Source organism: Tenrec ecaudatus, chromosome 11, assembly GCF_050624435.1.
Source record: "Tenrec ecaudatus isolate mTenEca1 chromosome 11, mTenEca1.hap1, whole genome shotgun sequence".
Classification (NCBI taxonomy): Eukaryota; Metazoa; Chordata; class Mammalia; order Afrosoricida; family Tenrecidae; genus Tenrec; species Tenrec ecaudatus.
Genome location: NC_134540.1, coordinates 93,688,588 through 93,711,967, shown reverse-complemented (window position 1 = coordinate 93,711,967; position 23,380 = coordinate 93,688,588). Strand labels below are relative to the sequence as shown.

The 23,380-nt window shown below is 39.3% G+C and overlaps 1 protein-coding gene across 1 annotated transcript in view; it reads left to right on the top strand.

Annotated features, from left to right (window-relative positions):
• The first annotated feature begins 17,045 nt into the window (after window positions 1–17,045).
• The window catches only part of TNFSF13B (TNF superfamily member 13b), a 52,472-nt gene continuing 46,137 nt past the window's right edge, over window positions 17,046–23,380 (top strand). Inside the window, exons 1-2 of the mRNA XM_075562599.1 lie at window positions 17,046–17,579; window positions 17,698–17,785. Coding sequence (XP_075418714.1) covers window positions 17,229–17,579; window positions 17,698–17,785 — 439 coding nt within the window. The 5' untranslated portion in view covers window positions 17,046–17,228. The remainder of the gene's footprint in view (window positions 17,580–17,697; window positions 17,786–23,380) is intronic.

Genomic DNA, 23,380 nt, shown 5'->3' with positions numbered 1-23,380 from the left:
ATGGCACAAAACTTACACTAATTAGAGGAGAATCAACAGAACAATCCTACTAATAGCAAAAGGAAAGAAATAATAAAAATCAGAGCTTATATACAGGAGAGAGAAAACTATGGAAAAATTAATGCAGCTAAAAATAGTTCTTTGAAAGGTTTAGCAGAATTGATATACTTCTGGGAAACCTAACTAAAGAAAGGAGGGAATAAATTTTAATAGAAAGAATGAGGGATGAAACAGGGGACATTACAACGTACCCCAATGAAATCAAAAGGATAATTACACAGTACTGTGAAGACTTGTACTCTAATGAATTCAACAACTTGGGAGACTTGGACAAATACTTAGAAAAACAATCCCTCCCTAGACTATCCCAGATGAATGTCAAGAACCGCAACAGGTCCATAGCAATAATAGAAATATACAAGGTTAGCAAAGGATTACCAACAAAAATTCCCCCAGGCCAGTTGGCTTCACAGGAGAATTCCACCAAGCACTCAGGGAAGAACTGATACCAATATGTTTCAGAACATAGAAAAAGACAGAAAACTCCCAGACTCTTTCTATGAAGTTAATGTAACTCTGATACCTAAAGTGGGCTAGGATCCCATAAGAATTAAGAACTGTATATTCCTAATGAACCATCTATGCAAAAATCCTTAACAAAATACTGGCCAATAGAATACAAAAGTATATAAAAAATAGTTCACTATAACTAAGTGGGATTTATACCAGGGATGCAGGAATGGTCCCACATACGAAAGACCATTAGTATTATTTGCCACATTGACTTGAAAAATTATAAGAACCACATGATAATATCAATAGACGCAGAACAATCATTTGACAACATCCAACACCCATTCCTGTTTAAGATACTCAAGAAGATAGGAATGGAAGGAACATTCCTCAATATTACAGAAGCTATATATGAAAAGCCAACAGCCTGCTTGGTAATCAATGGAGAAAAAATGAAAACAATTCCACTGAAAAAGAGGACCAGATGAGGATGCCCCTTGTCCCCACTCCTATTTAACATTGTACTGGAGGTCCTAGCTAACAACATAAGACAAAGAAAAGATATCAAAGGTATTCGTCTGAGGAAGGAAGAAGGGAAACTATCATTATTTGCAGGTGATATAATTTTATATATTGAAAATCCACAAAACTCCACAAGTGGAGTGTTGGAAGTGATAGAGGAATATGTCAACATGGCAGGATCAACAAACAGAATTCTACAGGACTTCTATACACTTCAGACAAGATCACAGAAGAGGCAACCAAAAAGGAAGTATTCTTCACAATAGTTTAGCACCAATTGAAATATCTAGGGATATACCTGACTAAAAATGCAAAAGATTTGCATGAGGAAAACTACAGAACACTATTACAAGAAACCAAAAGTGACCTTAACAAATGGAAGAATATCCCATGCTCATGGATTGGAAGACAGAATATAGTAAAGATGTCAGTTCTGCCCAAGGCACTATATAAGTTTAATATTATCCTGATACAAATACCACTATCCTTCTTCAAAGAATTGGAATAACTGATTACCAACTTCATATGGAGAGGAAGGCAGGCCCAAATTAGCAGATAACTCATCAAGAAGGAGGACAAAGTGAAAGGCTTGCTCTACCTGACTTTAGCACATATTATATGGCCATAATAGTCCAAACTGTGTGGTCCTGGTATAACGACAGATATTCAGACCAATGGAAAAGAGCTGAAAACCCAGAAATAAAAACATCAACATACAGACAACTTATTTTTGATAGAGGCCCCCAAAATATCAAACTGGAAGTGGATGCCCTCTTCAATAAGTGGTGCTAGAAAAAGTGGTTATCTATCTGCAGAAAAATGAAGCAAGCCCCTTACCTCACTCCCTGAACAAGAATACACTCAAGGTGGATCATGGAAGTAAAACTCAGACATGGAAGTAAAATCCGAAATTATTAGGGCCATTTTTGGACAAACCTGAGACCTTGGCATAGGGAATACACAGGCTTCCAGAAATAGGGAAGGATACAAATACAGAGGAGTCACAAATTGACAAGTGGGATATACTTAAGACAAATCACCAGTGTACATTGAAATAACTCACCAAGAGAGTGATAAGAGAGCCCACAGACTGGGAAAACGTCTTTAGCAATGACACATCAGACACAGGCCTTATTACTAAAATCTACAATACTTTGCAACTTTACAATAAGCAAAAACAATCTAACTGCTTACTAAGAGGTGGGCAAAGGACCTGAACAGAAGTTTTACAGGGGCAGAATCCGAATGGCCAATAAACATATGAGAAAATATTCCTGGTCATTAGCTATAAGAGAAATGCAAATTAAAACAACTATGAGATATCACCTACTACCCTTGAAGTTAGCCCAATTCAGAAAATCAAAAAGTAACAAATGTTGGAGGGGCTGTGGGGAGAGAGGAACCCTCATCCACTGCTGGTGGACCAGTAGGTATGTACAGCCCCTATGGAAATTGATTTGGCTATATTTAAAACAGATGGAGATTGAACTACCATACGACCCAGCCATCCCCCTACTGGGCATATACCCAGAAGAGGCAAGAAACAAACCAAGGCCAGACATCTGTGCTCCAATGTTCATCGCAGCACAGTTCACAATTTCAAGGGGTTGAAACAACCCAAATTTATATCAATGGACAAATGGATCAAAAACTATGGTACATAGATACAATGGAGTACTAAGTGTCCCTGAAAAGCAGTGATGAGCGCATGAAGCACATTGCCGCATGGAAAGAACTGGAGGAAATCTTAGTAAAAGAAGTAAGTTAAGCACAAAAGTACTAGTATAGCATGAGCACACTGAGGTAAGTTTAAAAAGGGGGGCATAGGGGAAAAGCTACTATATACATACATCCCTGGAGTGATGTCCAACAACTATGGCAGGGGCCAAACCCAATCCAGGGATACATATGGCAGCCAACTAAATAAGAGGGGGAAAGAAAGAGGGGTAAAAAAGGCATGGGTAGTTGGGGGAGCAGGGCACTAACCCACACAAGGGGAAGGTATTGTTTATATCTCCATAGGAATGGGAGAGAGAGACCAGGCTTCAACCCGATGTACCAACATGAAAATACAACACACCAGCATGTACCAGTGAACCAACATTGAGGTGAACCTCAACCCCAACTATGTGAACTTTCCCCTACCCCAGAAGAATACACTTAAGAGAACAGCACTGGGCTACAGCTTGGGAATATGGGCATGTCAGATTAGAGCACATGGGAGTAATAAAAAGGGATAGAGAGGGAGACGAGGACATCCTGGCCCAGCAAGCATCAAGGTTGATGTTCCTGCTTGGAGAAGACTACACATGGAGAGGACTGTAGGACTGGCCCCAGTATGGGGCATGGCATACCTCAGTGAACCATGGTGCTGTAGGGACATCACTGGAGACACAGTACGGAAATAGTGCATGGTCTGGCCCCATCACTCTGGGGCAAGGCATTGAGGGCATGCAGCAGAACAGCAGGGGGAGCAGAGTGAGGAAACTCCCCAGGAATACCAAGCATAGACTTTGGAGACAGAGTATGGCACCCCATCATACTCGAATGGAAAACACTCGTAAAGGTCAACTAACAGACTTGAACTATTATAGGCTTTTCCATTTTTGTCAGTTGTTTTAGTCCGGGTAGACTAGAGAAACAAATTCATAGAGACGTCCATATGTGTATAAGAAAGATATTTATATACAAGAGCAATCAACATTGAGAAAACATCCCAGCCCAGTCTAGATCAAGCCCCAAAGTCCGATATTAACCTACATGTCCGATACCAATCTATAAAGTCCTCTTCAAACTCATGAAACACATGCATTGATGCCAAATGTAGATCACAGGCCAGTGGATAGAAAGTCTTTGGATCCAGTGCCATTGTAAACATCTCAGTGCTGGCAGGGGTCTCTGCATGACTTCTCAGCACCGAGGGCTGCATCAGGATGGGTTCATGTGTCTTGTCAGCTGCTATGTCTCCCAGGGTGTGAGCAGAGAGTCTTCCACCTCCCAGGAGGAAATACTGGAATTCCCAGGATCCTTAGGAGAAGACTATACCCAGCCAGAAGCCTTATTAGCTATGATCTGATTGATAGGCTAGGCTCCACCCCTACACTCTTAATTCTTCTTAAATTGACAATTATGTAACTACATCAGTGGATTTCTTTTTGGTATTGTTACTTTGTTTTTGCTTTTGGTTGTTGTTATTGTTTTGCTGGTTTTGACTTTTTTTTTTTGCTTTGCCTAGTTTTTACACTTATTTATGTATCTGCATGTCTTTCTAGATATGATAGGCAGGATACATAATTTGGAGATGAAAAGAAGGGATCAATGGTTCCAGGAGAATATGGGAGAAGGGGAGATGGGAGAAAAGAATGGATGTGGTGGGGTTAACCAACGCAGGGACAAGGGAACAACAAGTGAACTATAATCAATGGAAGGAAGGTTATAGAATGCCTAGTGGGGCTTAATCAAGGGCAATGTAGTATGAGGAATAGCTCAACCCAAATGAAGGCCAAACATGATGGTGAGACACGAGAAAAGTAAAAGGAAATAGAGGAAAGAACCAGAGGCAAAGAAAATTTATAGAGGCCTAAATACAGGCATGCACATAGGTAAATACATATATAATGAGAGGGGAATAGAACTATGTACTCATATCTATATGTTAAGAATTAAGGTTGCAGCTGGACATTGGGCCTCAACTGAAGTACTCCCTCAACATAAGAACACTTTGTTCTAACAATCCGGTATTCTGTGATGCTCACCTGTCCGACATGATTGCTGAAGACAAAAATGAGTGCATAAGCAAATGTGGCGAAGACATCTAATGGTGCCCGGCTATCAAAAGATATAGCATCTTGGGTCTTACAGGCTTAAAGATAAACAAGTGGCTATCTAGCTCAGAAGCAACAAAGCCAACATGGAAGAAACACACCAGCCTGTGTGATCATGACATGTCAATGGAATCAGGTTATCAGGCATCTAAAACCCAGAACAAAACCATACCCAAGATGAATGGGGTTTGGGGGCATGGAGTGGAGACCCAATGCCCATCTGTAGACAATTGGACATCCCCTCACAGAGGGGTTACAGGGAAGAGAGGAGCCAGTCAGGGTGCAGTATAGAACCAATGAAACACACAACTTTCCTCTAGTTCTTTGGTGCTTCATTCACCCCACTCTCATGACCTCAATTCTACCTTACAAATCTGATAAGACCAGAGCATGCACACTGCTACAGATAAAAGCCCCAAATGCAGGGAATCAAGGATAGATAAACCCCTCAGGGCCAACAATGTGAGTGGAGACACCAGTACGATTAGTGGATAGTGGGGGCAGAAAGGGGGAATTGATCATAAGGATCAAACTAGAACCCCCTCCCACGGGGATGAATAACGGAAAAGTGGGTGAGGGACTATGGAGGATGATGTATGATATGGAAAAAATAATCTATAACTTATCAAGGATTTGTGAGGGAGGGATGACAGGGGAGGGAGGGGGAAGAAATGGGGAGCTGATATCAGGGGCTCAAGTGGGAAGAGAATGTTTTGAAAATGATGATGGCAGCACATGTGCAAATTTGCTTGACACACTAGATGAATGTATAGATTGTGATAAGAGATGTAAGAGCTCCCAATAAAAATATTTTTAATCTGGAAATATATTAACGATTAATTCCAAAACTGTTGATAATAAATATGGTTGAATATCACAAAGCTTTGTTCACTACAAAATTAATAGGCTATATATCTATAACAACTGATGAAAAAATTTCAATTTTCATTTTACAGTGTGGGCAAAATACTGACTCATGCAGGAACCTTAAAATAACATGGAAGGAATACATAATCATAGTAACAAAGAGAATTGGTCAACAGTAAACTATTTAAAAGGATAGGATATGGCGAAGAGCAAATTTATTGAAATAAATCCAGGTTGCAGTGAAGGCAATAGGGAAAAACAAGTCTCCAATTATTGAGGGAATCCCAATGGAAATGTTTCAACTGATGCAGCACTGGAAGCACTCACAAAACATTTAAAAGAAAGCTATCTAACCAACCAATCTTCTGTCCCAAAGAAAAATAATCCAATAGAATGAGGAAATTGTCACACAGTATCATTAATTTCACATGCAAGTAGTGTTTTGCTGACAATAATTAAAAAACAATTGAAGAAATGTATTGAAAGGCAACTTCCAGAAATTCAAGCCAAATATAGAAAAGGACACGAAACAGACAGTGGTAGCTAACTGATTTTATGATATTGTCTCATTGGGGTGTGACCTTTTTCTTGCACTGCCCTCTCTCTCTTCATTTTCCTGCTCGCTGGAGACCCTGACAACTGCCAGTGTCCTGCTATGCTCCTGTCAACCTGCCATGTTCCTATCAGCACGATTCTACACAAACTGGCTGGATCTGCTTGCATTCTGCATTATGCCAAGTGGCTGTGTGAGTCTGAATTGGAACTTGTATTGGGATGCCTTCTTGACATCAAGTTCTTTTTTAATACATGAATATCACTGGATTTGCTTCTAGTCAACCTTGCCTAATGCACACGCAATGTCATTGCTGGTGTCAGCTGAATCTTGGCTGAGGGTAGAGACTGCCTGAAAGCTGTTTACTTGTTTTTGCTTCACTATAGAAAGTGGTTCAATTGTGTGGATCATAACAAACTATGGATAATGCAAATAATAGGATTCAGAGCATTTAAGTGTGTGCATTCAAAGCCTGTGCATAGTTCAAGAGGCAGTTATTCAAACAGAACAAAGCGATACTGAATGCTTTAAATGTAGGAAAGGCGTTTCAGAGTTGTCTTTTTTCACCCTAATTAATCAATTTACATGCTGGAAAATTAACCCATGAAGCTGGATTCTGTGAAGAATGTGGTATCAGGATGTCACAAAAACTCTTTAGCAATCTGCAATATTCAAATGACATCACCTTGAGTGCTGAAGGAAACAGGACTTGAATTTACTGATAAAGTTTGAAGCACACATTTAGTATGCATTACGCCACCACATAAAGAAAATAAAAATGTTCACAACTGGACCATTAAATAACATCGTGAGAAATGGAGAAAAGATCAAAGTTGCCAAGAATTTCATATTCCTTAGAGCCACAGTCAACACTCATGGAAGCAGTAGTGAAGGAATCACACTACCTATTGCAAATCTGCTATGAAAGAGACTTAAAATGTTAAAAAGCAAAGATGATTAAGGATTAATCATCTTTGAGGATTAAGGGGTGCCTGACTCAAAGCATGGTGTTTTCAACTGCCTCATTTGCATGAGAAAACTGGAAAATGAATAAAGAATACCAAAGAAAAGGATGGATCTGAATAATGGTATTAAGAGAAAAATATTGAATATACCATTGTGGCCCACTTGAATTACTTGGTGTGGCTGACCTTTGGGTATTCTTCAGCTTTATAATACTTTCTGGAGTAGAGTAGAAGCCAGGGGCCCATGTGAGTCAGTGGAACTGGACTAGAGCTTGTGGCTGTGGGCCTGGCTGAGAAGAGACTGTTCTGACCGAGTGTTGCCACATCCTGACCATTTCTGCATTCTGACTGGTAGCCTGGTAGTTTCCCTAGTAAGCCCCATGATCCTAAGTGCTGTCTGTGGGTTCTGTGTGGTCACTGCAATGGGAGGGCTTTGGGAGGGACAGTTGGTGTCAGATTAGGGTAAAGAAGGTTGGAGAGTGGAGGAATGTCTGCTCTTTGCCTCCCAGAAATTGGCCTTCTGTTGGTGCTTATCCTCCTTCCCTTTTGTTAAGTCAGAGAAGGTCAGAAGATGTTTCATTCCGTGTTTTCAACCACAGACTTCCAGAGGAACAAACAATTCTGTCTTTGAAGAATTTCAGCCGGACTTCTCTTTTGAAGGGAGAATGGCAAGATATCATCTCAATTCTTTGGACTTATCAGGAAGGACTAGTCATGGAGGAGGACATCACGCTGGGTAAAATAGAGGGTCAGGGACAAAGAAGTCCCTTAATGAGCTGGAATGACATAGTGATTGCAACAATGGGCTCAAATCAAGCAACACAGGTGAGGAAGGGGTAGGACCAGGTGATGGTTTGTTCTGCTCCATAGAGGTTTCGTATGAGTAGCAACTGACTCAAGGGCACCTAGCAAATGCAGCAGCAGTGACACGTTCACACAACAAATAAGTAAAAAAGTCAATAATGAAGCATTAAATTCAATAAGAGCAAATAACAACAGAATAAACTCAAGAAAGGTAGAATGAAGCAAATAATAAAGATAAAACTTATAATAGTTTTAATAAAACAAAGAATAAAGTAAAACTAGGTCATCATTTAAGCACCAATCATGAAGTAGCTAACTTATCTCTCCTTATAAGAAATTGAGAGAGTGCTTTATACAATTAATATATGTATATGTATGGATTGTGATAAGAGTGTATGAGTCCCTAATAAAATGTTTAAAAAAAAAAGAAATTGAGAGAAACGTTAAGTTGCCAGTTTTTAAAACATTAACCACAGATTCAAAGGAATGTAAAAACTTGATAAGAAACTATTTTGTGTAAATCTACAAAATAAATGTTGAAATTATTTTTAGTAATCACAAGGAACAGAATTTAAGCTGGATGAGGAGAAACATTCAATTTTCATTTATTCATTTTTAATCATTAGTAATTAGTACATAATTGAAGGCATGATCAGTGAATGTCCCTGTTTATTGCTTTTACTGTAATATTATCTTAATTTTCTGTGTATAAGAAAAGAAACACTAGCATTGTGGATTAGGCATTGGGCTGCTAACTACAAGTTTGTCAGTTCAGAGCCACTGTCTGCTTTGTAAGTGAAAGCTGAGGCTCTTTAGAATTTTGGAAACCCTATGTAGGATTGCTAAGAATCAGAGTATTGAATTGGTGCAAAAGGGATATGCAATACTCTTATTTTTCTTACTATTAATATGTAGATTTGTTCATAATACATTATTACTTTGGTATCTCTAACAACTCTATCAGTGTCCTATTTTCAATGATATTGTTGTATATTTATCCTTTCTCTTATATGAACGTCTATATTTCTATAAATGGTCAATGATATTTGTCACTTAAAATAACCATTATTATCCTTTGTATGCATTGGATTGTGACACACATGGTCGGCATTCAGATACCACTAGCTGCTCTGCGGAGAAAGACTGGGCTTTCCACTCCTGTAAACAGTTACAGTCTCAGAAACCCACTGTAGTCGCTCTGAATCAGCATTGACTAGATGGCCATTCGTTGGGTTTGTGTTTTCGGTATTGTATTTTAAATGATCTATTTCATTCTCTTCTTCTCTGGATATTTCTATGCTCAAGCTTAATTTGCTTTTACTTTTTAAATGTTCTCAAACTTCACAAACTGTAGGTTCATTAATGTTCCTTTCTTCTTTTTCTAAACTATGCAATCATTTTTCTTTGTAGAAAAGCTTTTAAGAGAATCTTAGCTATTTTGATATGCTTCATTTTCAATGTGGTGCACACATTTTGGCCTCTTCAATAGTTTCAGTAGGATTCGCGTAGCATTGCTTTTTGCATCTTTTCTCTCCACACACTCCAGCATTTAAACCTGAAGCTTTATTGAGTACAAGTAAAATTTTAGGTCTTTCTTAGGTAAAATTTGGTTTTTTCCTCCAACATGTCTTTCAATCATTGCTGCTTCTCAATTGCATATATACATTTTATTCCCTTTTGCTCTCTACTATGTTTTGAGGTTTTACTTCCACATTATCCCCAGCCCAGGAAATGACAACTCAATTTATCCTGCAATTCTTTCATTAACTTATAATAGTATTTTCCCTATAATTGAATCATCTTAAGTACTTTATTAATTTTTTAAACTCAAGCTATTTACCATCTCCCCTGTTTTGTGGGCAATGTGTTCTGCGTCTTCTTTCTTTCGTAACTGCTTACTTCCCTTAACAAGAAATTCATTTTCTTTCATGGATCATACGGTACAGGTCTAGCCCCAGCTGGTTGAAAATCCATTGCTCTCTAACCCGGTGAGCCCTGCGGAGAAAACAGGGTAAGTTCCAGTCTTTTGAGTGATGCTCCCCCACCTATTAATCATTTTATTGGGGGCTCTTATCACAATCCACCATCCATCCATTGTGTCAAGCACATTTATACATGTTTCCATCATCATTTTCAAAACATTTTCTTTCTACTTGAGCCCTTAATATCAGTTCATTCCCAACCCGTCTTCCACCCTTCCTCCCTCATGAACCCTTGATAATTTATTAATTTTTCCCCATGTCTTATACTGACCGCTTTTTCATTTCACCCACTTTTCTGTTATCCATACCCCTGGGAGGGGTTATATATCGATCATTGTGATACGTTCCCCCTTTTCTATCCCCACCTTTCTCTTACCCTCCTGGTATCACTGTTCTCATTATTGGTCCTAAGAGGTGCATCTGTCCTGATTCCCTGTGCTGCGAGCTCTTATCTGTACCACTGTACATGCTGTGATCTACCCAGATTTGTAAGGTAGAAGAGGAAAGTTGTATGTCTCATTGCTGCTATACTGCACCCTGACTGGCTCATCTCTTCTATATGACACTTCTGTAAGGGTATGTCCAATTGTCTACAGATGAGCTTTGGGTCTCCAAGCCACGCACCCTCTCTTCACATAGATTTGATTTTTGTTCTGGGTCTTTATGCCTGATACCTGATCCCATCAACACCTCATGATCACATGGGCTGGTGTGCTTCTTCCATTTGGGTTTTGTTGCTTCCCAGCGATTGATTGATGCTTTGGAGAGAGATTTTCCTTTCCTCTGATATTATGGTTTCCCAGCCTCAATAACACGGAGGCCTGATTCTACCCATTTACTTCCCTTGTGGACTTTCAATAGGGATGTTCACCTGTAGCTGATAGTGATCACTGCTGGCACTCACACATGTCTGCGCATCAATCTTCCATGATCGATGGAGAATCAGGTCTCGGATGCATTTCTGTAGATTCTTATTATTTAGGAAAGAGCTTCACATCATTTTTCTCTGTCCAGTGCATACTAAAGTGGAGCCCTGCTGGCATAGGCATTATGTGTTGGGCTGAAGGTCCATAAGGTCTATAGTTTGTAACCACCAGCCACCCCAGGAAAGAAGCTTACAGTTGACCCATGTCCTGTAGGGTCACTATGAGTTGGCATCGCCTCAATGGCAGTGAGATTTGTTTTTTTTTTCTTTTAGTGCCTACCTGAACTCATGGTTTAATAGCATCCTGTTGCTTTTAGGCTGCCCTGCAGTTTAGTTCAGAAGAGAGAGGGGGATTAAACAGTGGTTCGCAACCTGTGGGCTGCGACCCCTTTGGGGGTTGAATAACCCTTTCACAGGGTTGCCCGATTCACAACAGTAGCAAAATTAAGTTAGAAGTTAGCAACAAAAAATAATTTTATGGTTGGGAGGGGGGTCACCACACACGAGAACCTGTACTAAAGGGTCACGCACTAGGAAGGTGGAGAACCACTGGGTTAGAATTTTAATAAAGAGGTAGTCACATTATATTTTCCCAAGAATACTCTTTTCTGCCCATGGCTGTGTTTTAGTTTGAGAAGGTTTCTTTCTTATATATAGATGCACAAGTTTGATATCATACAAGGGGAGCCCCCGCCTTCCCCCCAATCAAACTGGAATTGAGCTGGGCTGGCGGATCGGAGCTTTTGTAGTATGCATTTTTCCCGCTAGGCAAGCCACTTGCTCTGCGTTAGTGCACCCATTGGGTTCTCCTGGGAAAATTCTCTCTGGTCACAGTAATTTTTTTTGTGAAAGCAGTTTCACTTGAACCTCATTGTGTGTGTGTGTGTGTGTGTGTGTGTGATGGCTGATTTAAGAGAATAGTGTGCGGCTGTGAAATTTTGTTTCCTGGTCAGGAAAATTGCCACAGAAACTGTTGTGATGGTGAACACAGCTTACAAGGACAATGCTATGGAAAAAAAAAACTCACTTGTACAAGTGGTTTCCTGGTTTCAAAACAGGTGAAACGTCAATTGATGACAAAGCTCCTTCTGGACATCTGTCAACTTCCTAACTGGACAAAAATGTTAACTTGTAGTGCATTTGGAGTTCATTCCACCAGGTCAGATTGTTAATCAAGCTTTCTATTTAGAGGTTCTGAAAAGATTGTGCAACAGTGTGCAACAAAAAAGGCCTGATTTGTGGCAGATGGGGGACATGGACAGTGTAATGGAGACTCCGTTGAAGGTGATAGGTGGCTTTGTAAAAATTGAATACATAGCTTTGAAAAAAATCTTCCTTTTTTGGGGGGGGGGGAGGTGCCCCTTGTATTTCTTTTGAAAATATGTTAATTTAATTTAGTTGACGGTTTTTCCTTTCATTTCTTATCACTATTAAATCACTGAATTGATCAATAACTTGAAAGCTCAATAGAACTGGAAATATATGACTTCTTAATAAATGAACTTATTTTCCTGGCCTATGGACACTGACCACGTCTTCTTACATTGCTGTCTAATAACTTCATAATTTAAAAAAATTCTAACATAGCATTCAAACATTTAAAAAAGAAACTCTTTGTAAGAATACAAATCTTAGCACACTAGCAGAATCAATTAGGTTGCCTATGTGTGAGTTAATGTCAGCTGGCCCACACATGGGCACAAACAGTAAGGAGAAAACATTACACAGTAATAATAATACACATCAACCAACCAGTGTGCAGTGGAATTGATTTGATTTTGACTCATACAGATCCTGTGCATTAGAGTTCAACTGCTCCAGAGAGTTTGTAATGCCTTGATCTTCAAAAGTAAATTCCCAGGCCTTTCTTCTGCAGTACACCTGGATAGACTTGAACCACAAACCCTTTGGTTGGCAGTTGAACACATGAGTGCTTTACAGCCCTAGGGTATCACCTTATACAACCAACAATAATTTTCAGGAAGAACTGACTAACAGTGTCATTAAAGACATTCAACTTCTCTTTGAGTTTGCTCTTCTTATTTCTATGTTTCAGCTTGGACATCACTTAACTGAAAGACAGCTGCTGCCATTCTAGGCTATCAGATGCAGGCTTGTCATGGCCCCCGGAGGAAGAGGTTGTATCTTCCTTACACTTATCTAGAACTATGAAACTCTTTCTCCACATTTTTCCAAAACCCAGGAAAGTAACTCTGACCCTTAAATATATGTAAAAAAAATTTACTCAGACATTCACCCCACAACAGTCAACCTCAATGCAGATGCCATCACTGTGATAGGCTTGGAATGATTAGAATGTTCCTTACGTGTGCAAGCAGACCCACAAACCAGAAATCAGAGAGTTATACAAGATCAGTTGAGATTATGGTCAGGGAAGGGTTTGTTTAGACGCTGAAGCATAATTGAAGATACAGACATGTTTGACTCCAAAGCCTCCACTAATCACCAGCGTTTTGGTTACCAGCTAAGTGCTTATCCCTTGCTTCCGTGGGGATGCCTCTTTTCACATATGCCCTCTCCTGATCCTAGCTTCCCACGCTTGCATGTTTGTGCTGTATCCCTGATGTGGTCCTTTAACCTGATGGACATATATTATAGGAGAATGTTCTACAATTGAGTTGACAAAAAGAAATGTGTAAAAAAATATCTAACTTCTGAGAGTAAACTCTGAATACATGTAAATTTTAGTATAAAATATGTGGCTCAGGTATTATTTTTTTCCTGAGAATAAACTTTTCATGTTCAATGAATATGAATAAGCTATTGGTCTAAAAGAATTTCAGTTAAGTTATTGTCAGACCATTTCCTCTGCAGGAAGCAGTTACTTAATTCATGGAGCAATAACTTCCTTTTGTTCATTGAATAAGAAAGTTAAGAAAGCATGAATTCCCTTAGTTTTTTATCTGTTTTCAGAGACAATTTAATTGTGTGGCTCATGTCCAGGCAATGCAGCTTGAAGGCTTCAGGGTGTGGATGGGGGTGGGGGAATGCATCATGGCTGTCTTTCCATGAAGGAAGCACTCTCATGTCCCCTACATGATGTCAGCCAAATAGAGATCAAGGTAATTTTTGAATACAATTAAACTAGCTCACTTTCTCTTCAGAATTTTCCTGGAGAGGAGCAAAGCAAGAATGGAAGAATGTAGACTTCAGGAGAGAAACTAGCTGAAGGGTCCTGAGGACAAAGGAGAGAGTAATTGGTGTTTAATGAATTTAGAATGCATTTCTATTGTTCACTCTATATTTATTCACGACCTAAATGCTGATAATATACATATATTAATATAGATAGATAGATATTAATGGTATGTAAGTTGTTCCTGACCCAAGCTATGGTCTTTTCATGTGCAAGTGGGACATTGGTAAGGACGACAGATGAGAACTGGTACATTGGGGTTGTAGTGCTGGCAAAGAAGAATGCAAGTGCCGTGGGCTGCTAGAAGGACAAGCCAATCTGTCTTGGAAGATACATAGTAAACGTGCTTCTTAGAAGCAGGGATTGCAAGAGTTTGGCTCATGTACTTTGGACATATCAAGAGAGATCAGTCTCTGGAGAAGAACATCATGCTTGGTCAAGTAGAAGGGCAGTGAAAAAGAGGAAGACTCTCAAGGAGATGGATTCACACTGTGGCTTAAGCAGAACACTTGGGAGGATGGCACAGGACCAGGCGGTGTTTTGTTTCGGTATTCACAGGACAGCTGTGTGTTGGAACCCACATGATGGCACCCAACAGCAACCACAGACTATTAATATCTATCAGTATAAGTGGAACCAGAATAAGTCTCAATTATTTTCAGTTAGAGGAGTGTAATGAGACACTCATACTAATTCTAATTTTTAATGACAAAGTTACTCAGTCTACATCACCTTGATTGACCTAGAAACAAAGACGGTGACAAAAGAATTTTAGTATGTGGTGTCTGACCCAAAAGAGCTTGCATGTTTACAAAGAAAAACATCCACACAGCAATTAGAGAACAGTCTATTTGGGCACCAAAGTAGTAGGAATTCACAAACAAAGATCTACGGGATTTGCAGAAGCAAAGGGAATAAATAAAATTTTGAATAAATCCTAAACCACAGAGTCAATTTCAATTCATCATGGTCCTATGTAGGGATTCTGAGACTGTAAATATGTTTGGTAGCAGAGAGCCCCATATTTTCCCATTAAAGTGGCTGGTAGCATTGAATAGTTGATGGTGTGGCTAACAGTCCAATTACCCAACACCACCACCAGTGCTATGAATAGTGTCATAGAACTTACTAAGTCTGATGACATCTTGCAGTTGTGGGGCAGCAAGGGAACCAGGAAGCATTGGTGGGTCATTTAGTGACACGGTAAAAGCAAAAGGTGTGCTTACCCTACCTGAACCTGATTATACTTATTGCCATACAGTCAATCTGACTCATATCCTCAACCTTATAGGACAGAATAGAAGTACCCAAAAGGTATCCCAAGGTTATAATCACATCATATACTTGTTACAGTTGGTCAATAAATAAGGAAAACTTCAGAAGTGTTGATGAATTTATATGGTGTTGACAAAGAATATTGAAAGTACTATGGACTGCCCGAAGAACAAACAAGTCTGTCTCAGAAGAAACACATCTAGAATCCTTCTTAGAATCTAGAAGGACAAAACTTGGTCACACGTGTTTTGGACATGTTATCACAAGAGACCAGTCCCTGGAGAAAGACACGACGCGCTATAAAGTGGGGGGGGGGGCAATGGAACGGAGGGAGACTTTCAGTAGGCTGGATTGAGAGAAAGTTACCAGTATAAAAAAATCTCATCTTAGAGTTGAGGAAATTGAATCATAAAACATTAATTTCCAAATCGCAAACCATGGTCATGGCCATTGAGTCAATTCCAAATCATATTTGCCTATGGTTAATCCCTTGCAGAGTGAAGATTAACATCCTCAGTTCAAAATTTTGAAATATTATCTTGATACCATATTAAATTTCTATTACTTAGCGCCTTCACTTCTCTTGTTTACAATTGCATAGAAATGCAAGTGAAATCAGGTTAATATTTAGTACCCTTTAGCATACAAGGAAATAGTATCTAGTCCAGGACTTCGTAAGTTATCAATAATATTTGTTGAATGATCAATCAGTATTAAGTGTAGAGGACAGAAGAGTATGAAACTGGGGAATGAACAGGAAATAGAGATCAAGGCAAGGGAGGAGTGGAATGGGTCAAATAGAATTGGCAGCATTACCATGTCTGACAACAAGGTGATTTGAAGCTAAACTAATGCTTGGAGAGTCAGGATGAGTGTATGCACTTTAGATGGGGGCAGAACCAACCCAATGTGTCTAGTAGATGATGCACTTTTTGAAGATAACAGTTGGGGGTGACAGGGAGGCATTGACGAAGGACGATAAGGCTAGATTTGCCTCAAAACCATTTCTGAAGGAGCTGGTGTTTGTTTCAAAGCATAACAGTACAGGTGCAAGCACATCCAGCAGGAGGGAAGGTCAACTGGATCATCGATGACCTACCTGCCCAGGGAACTTTGGAAGGAAAAGGAAAAAAATAAGATAAAATAACAGTATCTTTTACGGTTGTTCTCTCCCAAACATGAAATCTAAATATGTCTCTAAAATGTTTTCTCATTAAAAAAAATAACAATAACAGGAACAATACTCAGCTGGCTTCCTTTCCTCCAAGGATCCTTCCTTTTAATTTGTGCTTGAAGACTGTTAATAAATCATAACGCCAACTAAGGACAATCCAATACTAAAGCACTGAGCTTATCTGACCGTCACATTAATTACTTTTATTACACCAGCAGGAACATTTTATGCTATTTTCCTCCTCCTCACAAATCCACATGGCTCCAACCTACACAGTTTTTTCATATTGCCTAGAACTCGCTTCTTACAAGCCACCTCTTGTGCATGCCAATCCAACTCCAAGTATAGTCAGTAGGTTGTTGGGGCCCATTTGTGTATGTGTGTTTTGACAAGTCATTATAATTCTTACAAAATCTGAAAGTGAAATGAGGAAGAATGATTGAGCAATCCACTAGAAGGGTGAATGCCAGTAAAACCTATTGTACAGTAGGGGCAGAGATGCAGAAGGGAAGAAAAAAGAAAATTCAGGAGAACTCTCCTGCCGGGGGGAGCCAGGCTCTGTGGTGTATTAAATGTAGGACACCAACAAACACAGATCACAGGAAATGATCCGTCCCCTGTGGTCACTGATTCTAAGGGCCCTAACCTTCAAAGTTCAATTAGTGAAATGGATGACTCCAGAGAAAGGGAGCCGGCACGCCTCTCTCCTTGCCTTAAGGAGAGAGAAGAAATGAAGCTTCAGGAGTGTGTCACCATCCTCCCCCCGAAGGAAAGCCCCTCTGCACGGTTCTCTACAGATGGAAAACTCTCGTCTGTGACCTTGCTGCTGACCCTGCTGTCCTCCTGTCTGACAGTGGTGTCTTTCTATCGAGTAGTCATCCTGCAAGCAGAGCTGCAGAGCCTCCGGGCGGAGCGACACTCCTACCAGACGGAGCAGCTGCCCACATCTCTCCAGGCAGAAGCAGGAGACCCCAAGGCAATGGTGAGGCACACTCAAGCCTCCACGGCCCGACTGCAAGTGAGTTCCCAGCTGCAACCCGGCGCATTTCTTCCTCAGCTGCTCTACCTCCCCCCACACAGGCAGCTTTTCAATAACCTGGAGGATTTTTCTTCTTTTTCGTTTTCACTATTCATAGGCGATCTTTTCACGATCAGCCCCAGGAAAAAACAGCTCCAGTCAAAGCCGCAGGAGCAAGCGTGCAGTCCAGAGTCCAGAAGAACAAGGTAAGTTTGGGGGACCGACATATTTAGGAGTTAGATATTAACACCAGCCTTGGGACAGCAGGGGTGAACATAACCTCCTCGCTGCACCTTTTAAATAGATCCTCTGAAATGTACTATTGAAACCGGTATTGACTATAGGAAAGCACTGGCAATGACAACTTTAATAATCTCTGCTGGATGTGTTCAGTGTAAGGTGGCATTGAGTAGGGGTTAACTCATAGGGACCCCGTGTCCCGGTGGGCAGAGTAGAACTGCCACATAAAGGCTGTTCATCGTTAAAGAAATAGACTGCCCTCTGTCTCCCCTACGGAGCAGTTGGTATATTGAAACACACACTCACACACACACACAAACACAGACAAATAGACTTCCCTCTGTCTCCCCTACGGAGCAGTTAGTATATTGAAACACACACACACACACACACACACAAACACACAGACACACACAAATAGACTGCCCTCTGTCTCTCCTACGGAGCAGTGGTATATTGAAACACACACACACACACACACAGACACACACACACAGACACACACAAATAGACTGCCCTCTGTCTCTCCTGCGGAGCAGTTGGTACATTCACGCACCCACACGCGCGCGCGCACGTTGTGGTACCAGCACTTAAATCACCAGACTGAGACCAGGAGCACCCTCACACTGTCGCCCTGCAGAAGGCTCCAAACTTGCACTGAAGCTGCTCTAGGCAGGGAACACTACTGCCAAATAAGAGATTACCTCATAACATAACAGCACTACCTGTGAACACTGATCTTTAAGAACAAAACCAGAAAACGTCCTGAGAACGATATCGTCAACATTTACTCTAAAACCAAGGTGAGGATCTAAGGGGTGGGGGGCCAGGGGGCAGGCAGGGAAGTTAGATTCATGAAAACTGAAGAATTAGAATGGAAATAATGAGAGTATTGACAAATTGTGAAACATGTTTGGGAACATCATTTGCTCTCTAAATGTTCACCAAAAATGCAATAAAATGCTATTTTACAAATCCTTCAGATGATGAGGGGTGAAATTCTACCTCCTTTAATAAAAGATCAATTACTAATATATTTTGTATTATCCATGTGCACACACAGTTAAATGTTGCTGAGCAATACACACGAGCTTATTTATTTATTTCCTACCTGTAGAACTAACAGTTCAACAGACGGACCAGTTTTCTTTGGTGTAAATTATATTTCTATGTAAATTTTAGCATGTTGGGGAAAGAATTTCCTTTGGGGTCTCCTTAGGATACAGAACATCCTCTTTCTTGAGCGTTGCTCGGCATTCGCTGTTGCTAAGCAGGCGTTGTGAGTCAAGTCCGACGCCTAGCCACTGGCGATCGACAGTATGAAACTCAGCTGGGTCTGGGGCCACAGTCACGATCCTTGAAACCGTTTGCTACTTTGGACTCTTTATTTTTGACTTAGTCCACAACGGATGGCATGTCGATAATGAAGATTAAGTGCCTCCAGGAGAGGCCACACACACACACTTTCCTCAAATAGATACTATACCTCCTGCCGGAAGCATAGATCATCGAGCCAGAATTAAAATAGCCTCACAACAGACCACTATTGAAAGGTGTTTTGTTTACTCAAGTCATAGAAAGTCAGGTAACAACAAACGTGTCCTCATGGGGCACTTTGTGAAGCAAGGTCAGGTCATAGAGCCTCTGTTTCATTTTGATGCTTGTTTTAAAACGTTTTATATCGATCATATTCTATTATATACATACACCAATGCATATAGGAAGGTGCTTCAAACGTTAGTGGAGAATAAAATAAAAAGATAATAAAAATGTCATGATCTTTTTGAAGTCCCCTTGTATTTCATTTATATATTGCATTTAAGATTTCTCTTTAAGGTACACTTTTCCAGAAGTTCCGTTCTCTAGCGACAATTTTGTTTTCCTTTAGGTACCACACATTCCAAGAATTTCAAAAAGTTCATGAAACCTTAAAGTTGGAAGGGGTTAATGAAACCTTAAAGTTGGAAGGGGTTAATGAAACCTTAAAGTTGGAAGGGGTTACTAAAACTGTCTCTTCTAGTTCTTTTTCTACATAGATGAACGAAGAGCATTTTTTTATATTATTACAGTTCAGGAGGGTAACAAGCCTTGATATTGCCTCTATTTTATATTGAGACAATGGGTGGGGTTGTTGTTGTTTTTTTTTTTTTGCCTATCTATCTAGAATCTTCCAGATATTGAAACAGAAACTTTCACAGGTACCATTCATTTAACTTTCACATTGTGCAAGGGAAATAAACTGCAAGCGATTCTTCATTGATTTTCTTAGAAAAGTGCATGAGAAAGGTAGTCAGGGGCAGTGTAGGTTGTTTTTTTTCCCATTAGTCATGCACATATGGTGTTCTAATAATGAAACCATTCTTAAAGGACATGGCTGACTCATTAACACACTATCTCCCTTATTACATAGAATAAAAACATTTTGTACCTGGTTATTACATATTTGTGCCAAGTGTCAGAATGACCTTGATTTAAACACCCTTAAACTGGGAAACACATATCTTTACTATTTTAGCATGTCAGTATTTTCAAATTTTCCATTTCTTCAGCTACATTTTTTCATAATTAAGAATAACATTGCCTGTCTACTTTTTACAGTTTTATTTTTATGTATCCTACGATGAGCCATCTTCCTGTTTCTAAATAACTCTCAAACATGGACATTTATCTTCTGGTCTACTCTTTTATTTTAGAAGAACATGCTAAATTTTTTGTGCAGTGACCTTGTACTTCTCGCCACCCTCTCTGTCTTATCCATTCCACGTGCAGACAGACATTCCTTGCTTTCTTGTGTCTTACTTCAGGGCGCTTTACAGAGGCTGCGTGTTTCACAAATTGACAGTTTGTGATCAGGCTTCATGGAGCAAGTCCCTTGGCATCCTTTTTCTAAAAGCAGGTGTTCACTTCAAGTCTCGGTGTCATAGTATGTCGCATTTGTTCCTAATGCTAGTGCACACTTACGAGACTACAGCATAATGTGAACGTAACTTTTGTATGCAATGGGAAATGAAAAACTCGGTGACTCCATTTGGGGGCTGTTCACTGTATCCTGGTGGCTTGGAGCCCACACCTGCAGTCTGTGATGTAACATATCTATCACCATCGCTGCCTATGTCTCTCTTGCTTCTAACATGAGTTATGAATGCAAGTGTCAGCAATGTCATGTGCCAATATCTCTACCTTTTTTCTAGAATTTTTATCCTGTATAATTATTTTGTCTGATTCAGTACAGTGGTTGTAAAACAGTGTCTGAAATTAATTTTACTGTGCTGCTGTTTACTAGTGAAAACAGACTCCCTTTCACATTTTTTAGTTACTTTGTGTTTTACCTTCTGCTGATTTTATTTACAACTTCCCCCCTTTGGATAGCTCAATTTTTTCATATTAGACATTGTTTATAAAAATTTTGATATACATATTTCCACAATATTATACTCATGTTTGGTAATTGTACAGAAATCATGTTTGTATATTTTAATATGATAATATCTCCCTTTTCATTTCTTCTAGTACATTAAAGATAAAAATATATTCTTTCATAACCTCTTATATACATTTTTATTGCTTAGTGTTTTAATTTTAGTAATTAACTATTGAACCTTTTGGCATTTATTTTGGTGTGTTATTGCCATACTAAATTTTACTTCTAATAATTTTCCTTTTCATATCCCCAAAGAGCTATTGAATACCCAAACTACAATGATTAGATCTTCCTTTGAACTATTTTGTTTTGGAAGGTTTGCCCTATTCTACTAAGTACTTATAGAGTTGAAGGACCGCAGGAGGAACAATGGTGAAAGCATTCGGATGTAGGCTAGGTGGCAGCAGGATTCCATAACAATTCAACCTTAGAGTTTTGGCTGTGCCTTCAGGGCATCGAGTTCATTTTAATGGTGATGGAACAATTTGGAGAGGGATATCATGGTGGCTGTACAACTCAAAGGGTATAATCAATGGCATTGAAATTTACATGTAGACATTTATACACGTTGAACTGGAGTGTGCTTCCTTGTGTATATTTTTGCCCAAACTGAAAAACTATTACACAAATAACAGTGGATATAAGGGAAATGAAAACATTCTAAAATTGATTGTGGTAAAGATTGTACAGCTCTTTGATAAGGTTGAATGATTGGATTGTATGATATGTTGTATGAAGTGCCAATAGCACTGTCTATAAAAAAAGAACAACAAATAAGGAATATTAGTAAGTTCAACTCTTCCCTATGTCAGGATTTAGTTGTGTCAAATCTTATTTGAAAATAAGACTATAAAAGCTAAATGTCTCTGGCACTAAAGGCCGAGTCCCATTGTAATGTTATTTGATGCCATTTAATTTCACCAGGATGTAAGCTGTAATCAAAAGGCAGGAAATGGTTCATTTGGAAAAAGAAGTGGCATGAATTATTGAAGTAGAAAAGGCTGTATTTGTTACTGAAAAATACAGAAGACATATCTATGACTTAAAATTATGAAGTTACTTTTTTAAAATATTGAGTTCAGAAATAATGGGACTAGAACCAATTAAATTAAATATCATTGATTTGCAACTAAATAAAAGCATTTTTATGATTGTCTTAAAAATTTTTTTGATTGTCATTATTTTAACAAAAGATATTTCAGCCTTGAAAATGTGGGGGGGGTAGTTCTTATGTGTTCTATAGGGATATAGGGCTGCGATGAGTCTGAATCAATTCCACAGCGATGGAGTTGGGGTGAACTATGGCACACCCACTGCCTTCCAGTCCATTCTGACTCCTAGGGACCCTATGGGAGACAGTAGAATTGTGCCAGAGGGTTTCTGCGACTGTAAATCTGTACTGGAGCATCGGCAACTTTGGAAGTAGTTAATGGATTTGAACAGCCTACCTTGTGATTAGCAGTCCAATCCTTATCTCACAGTGCACCAGACTCTCTGTGACTTTTTGTTTTCCACAATTGGAAAGTGAACTCACTGCTATCAAGTCAACTCAATGGCAACTCCCAGGGATCTGACAGGATAGAGTAGAACTGTCCCTGTGAATTTCTGAGACCCTAACTTTATATGAGAGTAGAAAACTGTTGTTCTCCTGCGGAGTGGCTGGTAGTTTTGAATTGATGACCTTGCAGTTAACTGCCCAGTGCATACCCACTATGCCATCATTCCACTTTGTTATTTTGTTTGTTAGCATTAAATGGATTCTTCTCACTAATGCCATATTACCATGAGATCGAGTATCTTGTAGAATCAGGGTTTCTCCATCGTCTTCAATCTTCCTTTGCCTATAAATATTAGTTTTACTTATTTATTTATTTTTAAACTTTGATGTTATCTCTCTAAAGGTGATACAAGCTCTTTATAAGATGCCTAGATGAAATCTGCTGTATTAGATTGAAGAAAAAAATAGAGCAAGAAACCAAATATTCCCAGAGGGTAACCACTGAGAATATTGTTAATATTTTAAAAAATTTTTTGAAACATTTTTGATGGGCATATTTTATTTACTTATGTTATAGTGTGTTAAATTTACATACGGGTGAAAAATTTATCCCTAATAATTTTCCATGTGTTTAGGTAATAC